The sequence below is a fragment of the Furipterus horrens genome, unplaced genomic scaffold, assembly GCF_987537825.1.
Source record: "Furipterus horrens unplaced genomic scaffold, mFurHor1.1.pri manual_scaffold_17, whole genome shotgun sequence".
NCBI classification, from domain to species: Eukaryota; Metazoa; Chordata; class Mammalia; order Chiroptera; family Furipteridae; genus Furipterus; species Furipterus horrens.
The window spans coordinates 70,792,481-70,799,261 of record NW_028327187.1 but is presented as its reverse complement, the minus strand read 5'-3'; the positions used below and the strand labels follow the sequence as shown (position 1 = coordinate 70,799,261).

At 53.6% G+C, this 6,781-nt stretch overlaps 1 protein-coding gene across 1 annotated transcript; it reads left to right on the top strand.

The window, feature by feature from the left end:
* Nucleotides 1–4,975: 4,975 nt before the first annotated feature.
* Nucleotides 4,976–5,992, top strand: LOC149991170 (melanoma-associated antigen 8-like). Its single transcript, XM_090264867.1, has one exon. The coding sequence runs from the start codon at nucleotides 4,976–4,978 to the stop codon at nucleotides 5,990–5,992; it is 1,017 nt and encodes a 338-aa protein (XP_090120993.1).
* The last annotated feature ends 789 nt before the right edge of the window (nucleotides 5,993–6,781 follow it).

Below are 6,781 nucleotides of genomic sequence, written 5' to 3'. Positions count from 1 at the left end.
CAAACTCAGACTTGCAGAGGGCAGGGGCCCAGGTCCTGTCCAGTCAAGGCGAGCACCAGAGGAAGCACGGCGTGTTCCGCTCGGATCGGATCCCAGCTCCACTCCTGCTCTCAGCACTGGGGGACCCCAGATATGCTTTACGGATGTGACTTCCAGTGACTTCCAGCCGGGAAGTCTGAGAGAGGTGAGGTCCGCATCTGGGAGGCCTGCTTCTGGTCCATAGAGGGAAGGAGCCCAGTCCTGCAGAGATTCAAGGTATGACCCTGAGGGAGGACTGAGCGCCCCACCCCGCACAACCACAGAACCCAGGTTTGCCCCTGCTGTCAGCACTGAGAGTCCGGGGCTGGGTTGTCCTCGGATTGAATACTATTTCCCACAACCCACCCGCCCCCGCCTGCTCAGGGAGCTCGGGAGTCCAGGAAAGGGTCTGAAGGGAGCAACCTCAGGTCCGCAGGTGGTGGGGCCCCGACTCTGCCTAGAAGCAAGGTGGGGGCCAGAGAGGGGGATGAGGGACCCCACGGAATCCATCTCAGCCTCTGCCTGCAGCCCTGGGAACCCCCGGGCTTGGTGCCCTGATGTGATGATGTCCACAGACTTCACCTGGGGCTCTTGAGGCATTCAGGGCTTCGGTCTGAGTGGCCTGGCCTCCCGTTTAACAGAAGGGGATTCCCAGGAGGTGAGAACCAGGAGGGAAGACAAAGGGACTCTGGACCCTGGAACAGTCAGTCCTAGGAGGCCCAGAGGGCAGGATGACCAGAAACGGCGATTCATAACTTCTACATCTTCGAGTCTGGCACTCTGGGGGTTCCTGTAAGGGCGCACAGCCTCTCAGGTCGGCAGAGGGTGTGTCCAGGACATGAACGGAGTCAACATGAAGACCCCAACGGAGACCAAAGGACCCTGGGCCCCTGAACGGTGTCAATCTGGCAGGCCTCAGCGGGGCAGGAGGGGAGGGCGTGGGTGGGGGAATGACCACACATGGTGTTTTCTGATTTCTGCATCTGGGTCTGAGAGACCCTGGGGGTTTCGTGTTAGGAGCTGGGCTTCGGAGAGCAGAGGAGAGGACACCAGGCCCTGCTGATGTCAAATTGAGGACATTGAGGGAGAAATAGGGGGCCCTGGACACCACAATAATCAGTCCTGGGAGGCCAAGTGGGTGGGGTGTTCACAGGCAGCAGTTTCCTGACTTCTGTATCCAGGTCTGAGACACTCTGGGGTTCTGCATAAGAAGCAAAAGGCACAGGTTGGCTGAGGGACCCTGGACCCCACAACCTAAGGAACCCCATAAAAGCCCACCTCTGCTGTCAGCCATGGGAGCTTTCCATGACAGGTGACGAATGCAGCATTTCCTGACTTTCTTATGTCTCCAGGTCTGAGTGAGACTCGGGACTTGATGAAAATCGTAGGGCCTCAGGTCCACAGACGAGACGGCAGAGGTACTGCCCAGGAGTCAAGTGGCACTTCCTGACTTTTGCATCCATTTCTGAGAGGCTCTGGGGGTTAGTGTAAGGAGCAGAGCCTCAGGTGAGCAGAGGGGAAGGCCCAGGACCTGCCAGAATCAAGGTGAGGACCCTGAGGGAGGACTGAGGGGATCGAGGACCCGTAAAGAGAAGGGAGTCCACAGAAGCCTGCCCTGCTGAAAGTCTTGGGAGGTCCAATGGTGAATGACCACCCAGTGAAGACACCACAAGAAACCCATACCTGATGTCAGCCTTGGGAATTCAAGGGGCGGAATGACACATACAACAGAGGGGAGGACCCAAGTCCTGCCATTGTCAAGGTGAGGATAGAAAGGGAGGACTGAGGGACCCTGGAGCCCACAACAGGGAGGAGCCCACATAACCCCTGCTGTGAAACCTGGGAGGCTCCAGGCCTGGTGACCACATGCTTTGTTCCTGACTTGAGCATCTGCTTGTGAAAGAGTAAGGACTTGGTAAAAGGAGCAGGCCCTCGGGTTGGTAGAGGGAAGAGCCCAGGTCCAGCTGGGAGTCAAGGTGAGGACCCTGAGAGAAGACTAGGGGACTCTGGCACCCGGGGTCTGAAGGGTCAGGCTCCAGGTAGGCAGAAAAATGGGGCCCAGGCTCTGCCAGGACCCGAGGTAGGACTTAGGAAGCCCCTTAGCAAGCCTTGAAGGGTCCCCACTGTTCCCTCTTCCTGCCACCAGCACAGGGAAAGCCACATGGCAGGGCTGTTGGTGTGGGTTGCTTCCAGACTTCTGCCTGAAGAGTGGCAAAGGAAGGTGATGGCATTGTCCTGAAGGGGCTGGTCGCAGGGCAACAAGGGGAGAGGTTCAAGGCCCTGCCAGTAATCAAACTGTGGGTTTTGAGGCAAGATGGGGGCACCTCCCACCCCAGCAAAAACAAGGACCGGCTGCCTCAGGCCTTGCTGGCACAGCTGGGTTGCTCGGGGCATGAGAGCAGATGTCATGTGTCTTGAAGTCCACCTTGGAGGTCTCAAGGAGATGAGGGGATTGGTCTGAGGTGTGTAGCTTAGGCAGTGAGAAGGAGGGGTCCAAGGCCCTACAGGCTTTAAGGTGAGGACCCTCAGGAAGGACTGAGAGGGTTCCACCCTGGGCAGAAAAAATCCCCACTCTCATATACCAGAAAACCCCAGCAGTCAGCCCTGGGAAGCCTGGAGGATATCGGGAACAGACTCCTCCGCAACTCCCCCTTGTGTGAAGGGGTGTCTGCAAGAGGGTGACCTTGACTTGCAGTAGGCATTCTCAGTTCAGCAGAAAGGAAAGGTTCCAGGCCCTCCACGAGTAAACATGGTTACCTTGGGGTGGGCTGAGGATACCACCCTTCAAACAAAGGGGGAGCCTGAAACCCACTCTGTGCTGCTCTCAGGCATGGGTCTGCGGAGGGGGTTCCACCTCTATCTTGTCTCAGGGCACTCAGAAAGTTGAGGGCTTTGGTCAGAAGGGATGACTTCAGTTCATGAAAAGAGGGGCCGAGTTTTTTTACCAGGGCTGTAAAAGGTCTGAACCCTTCCTTGGTGAGCTGCACAGATAAATTTAACACTAAAGAAAATTTATGGAGGTGGGGATGATGCTATGAAGTGAACCATTAATAAAGCCTGGGTACAATCAAGAGAGAAGCAAGCCAAAGAAGACGTAGGATTTTGAGACTTTAAGTCCTTCTGGGGACTGTGATGAGGAAATATTGATGTTTCCAATAAAAACATGTTGGTGAGCTGCACAGATAATTTAACAGATAGCTTTACAGAGCCTTCTTCTAAGTAAAGGCAATGAATTCTCCTACAGGTGGATTTATTTAAATGAAATATGTTTATTAAAAAGGAAAACACACACAATGAGACCCCACACCATCAATCAGCCCCCTGTCCTCACCAGGGGTGCCCGGAAGTGACATGCTCTCCCTTTCCACACGCTTGCTTCTTGAGAGGGTTTCTCACTGAGGACAATTAGGGTAAATTCGGGCCATGAGGAGTTCTGTCTATGCCTAGCCAGTAAGAAAGGCAAGTATATTTGAGGACAGACTAAGGGGACTCTCTACCCAGAACAGATGGGCCCAGGCCCTGCTGGCCCTGCTGGCCCTGCTGGCCCTGCTGTCAGTCGTGTGGGAACCTGGGCAGACTTGGGAGCAGATGAGGTTCCTGTTCACATTTGTCTCAGAGCTCTCAGGAAGGTGAGGTCCTTAGTCTGAGAGGACAATGTCCCTGGGATCTCCACTTGGTCAACAGAGAGAGGCGTCCCAGGTCCTGCCAAGAATCAAGGTGAGGATCCAGAGGGAAGAGTGAGGGTGTCCCAATTGTCAGAACACAAGTGGGCTCCACAGAAATCTGCCTTCCTTGCTTTGAGTGTTAGCCTTGAAAACCCCGGAGAGTGCTGTCAGCCTGAGCCCCTCCTCATTTCCTTATCGGTGGTGTTCTCAGGGAAGAGAGGGCCTTGGTCTGAAGGTCTGGTCTCAGGTCAACTGGGGCAGGATTCCAGGGTTTTCCAAGAATCAAGGTGAGGACTGAAGGGGACCAGAGCACATGGGAACCAAGACCTACCCTGCCCCTTCTGTCAGCCACAGGGAAACTCAGAATGGTGCATGGATTGGCCCAGCTCACTTCCTCTTCCGGTATCTAATGGAGGTGCATCCTAAGCCTAAGTAGAGTGGGCTCACTCAGCAGAGTGATTTGTCTGAGACCCTGCAGGGTGTCATGGTGAGGAAATGATTGGAACCTTATCCTAAGACAGGTGGACCCAAAACGTTGGTCACCCCTTCTTGATCCCATGGGAGGCTCTGGGCAGGTGTGACCAGATGTGGAGCCCTTTCATTTTTTTCTCTTCAGTGTCAGGGATGTGTGGTCTTGTTCTGACAGTTTAGCCTCAGGCCAGCGGGAGGCAGGTCGGGGGCCAGTCCCTGGCAGGGGAAAGGTGAGGATCCTGAGTGCACAAGGAAGTGACCACCCACCCAGAACAGAGGGGACCACACAGAGTCCTGCCAGCACTGTGGTCCCAGGTCTATGCTTGCCATCTGCATGCTGAGGTGTCCCTTCATTTCCTCTTACAGGGGCTCCAGGTTCCAGGACGTGAAGGCCTTGGTCTGAGCTACCTATTCTCAGGTCACAGAGCAGCCGAAGATCAGGCAGTGCCAGGAGTTAACGGTGAGGTGCCCACCCTGAATGTGTACGCAGGGGTTTCCCCACCCCAGATCAGAAGGGACCCCCAGCACCTGACACCTCCACACCCCACCATCAGCCCCAGAACCATAGGCCGTGCCTTCCATACACTGAGCAGTCATCTCACTTCCTACTTCAGGTTCTTAGTGGACAGGCTGATCAGGAGTGACCCCTGTGAGGCCCAAGAGCACCATTAAAGAGGGGGCCTGTAAGTCGCCTTTGTCAGAGTCGCCTAGGGTACATTTCTCAGGTGACACCTCTCTCACTCTCTCTCCCCCACAGGCCCGTGGATCCCCATCGTCCACCTTTTGCCCACACTCCAATAGCTGTGCCACCAAGAGTCACCATGCCCCGCCATTGGATGAATGAGCTCTGGAAGCTTGAGGAAGACCATCAGGACCCAAGAGAGGCCCAGGGCCTGGTGGAGGCGCAGCTCTTTGGGGATGAGGAGGAGGAGGGGGAGGGGGAGGAAGAGGAGGAGGAGGAGGAGGTCCTGTCTCTCTCCTCCTCCTCCTCTTCCTCCACCTCAATCCTATTTCCAGACAGCCTAGAGGAGGTGGCTGCTGCTGAAACACCAAGTCCTTCCCAGAGCCCTCAGAGTGCCTGCCCTCCCCTCTGTGCCATGGCAGCCCCTCCATGGAGCCAATCTGAAGATGAGGGCTCTAGCAGCCAAGAAGAGGAGGCGCCAAGCACATGGGAGGTCCCGGAAGATGCCAATGCCATGCTCAAAAAAGCCCTGCATTTGAAGATGACGGAAATGGTGGAGTTCCTGCTCCTGAAGTATCATGCAAAGGAGCCCACCACAAAGGCAGAAATGCTGAGTAGCGTCATCAAAGAGTACCAGGACCACTTCCCTGAAATCTTGAGCCTCGCTTCGCACTGCATGCAGCTTGTATTTGGCGTTGATGTAAAGGAAGTGGACCCCAATGACCACTCTTATGTCCTGGTCACCACGCTGGGCCTCACCTATGATGGGATGGTGAGCGATAGGCACAGATTTCCCAACACTGGCCTCCTGGTCACACTTCTGTGGGCGATCGCCGTGGAGGGCGATTGTGCCACTGAGGAGGAAGTCTGGGAGGTGCTGGATGTCATGGGGGTGCATGACGGGAAGGAGCATTGGATCTATGGGGAGCCCAGGGAGCTCATCACCAAAGTTTGGGTGCAGGAACAGTATCTGGTGTATCGGCAGGTGCCCAACAGCGATCCTGCATGCTATGAGTTTCTGTGGGGTCCCAGGGCCCATGCTGAAACCAGCAAGTTGAAAGCCCTACAGTTTTTAGTCAGAGTTAATGCCAGGGATCCCAGTTCCTTCCCATCCCTGTCTGAAGAGGCTGAGAGTGATGAGGAAGAGGGGGCCTGAGCCAGAGTTGCCTCCTGGCACATTTCAGGCCCATGTTCAGCAGCTTCGCTTGCTCGATATGAAGTGAGGCTCATTCTTCACTCTGTCTTTGAGGAGTGAGCAGTCAGAGTTCTAGGTAGGGAGGGCCAGGACAAGTTGGGAATAAAGGCTGTGGCACCGTTTGATTTACGTTCTCTGTGATGATTTAGAATTTGATCTTTGTTTCCTCCGGGAACTTTTTTATAGGTCGTTTTTGTTTGTTTGTTTGTTTTTAATAGGAGGTTTAATAAGTTTCACCATCAAAGTTTGTAAATGACATTGGTCACACATGTATTTGTACTTGTCCTAGTTTGTGATCCTGAACTAGATAACATAGCATTGGGACAACATTTCCATGGAAACATGAAAAAACTCAGCAGTTCAATCAATGGGGTTAAGAAATAGAGAAATAAAAGGTTGTTAGTTCTTGCTTCTTATCCCTTCTCGTCTGTCATTCTATGAAACAAATTATTTAAGTATCCTTGGATTTGCTTGGTTCATTCAAGGGGGGAAATGTTAGATATCTGCAATAGTGTCAACAGTAAAATTAGTTAGTTTAAAAAAGAGAAGAAAAGAAAAAAAAAGTGGAGACATTTCACCCTACTCAATGGTTCATTCATTCCCCAGACATTCACACAGCCTCTGTCTTCTGGAAGTCCCTGTGTAAGTACTGGTGACACTAGCATAAGCAGGACATACCTACTTATAGAATGACAGTGTGGGAACTGCAGTCATATAAGGAAAGTGATGAGGTGACCTCTAAATCCACGA

Bases quoted from the DNA above. Each gene is read 5' to 3' on its own strand.
- LOC149991170 (XM_090264867.1), top strand. From the start codon at position 4,976: ATGCCCCGCCATTGGATGAATGAGCTCTGGAAGCTTGAGGAAGACCAT.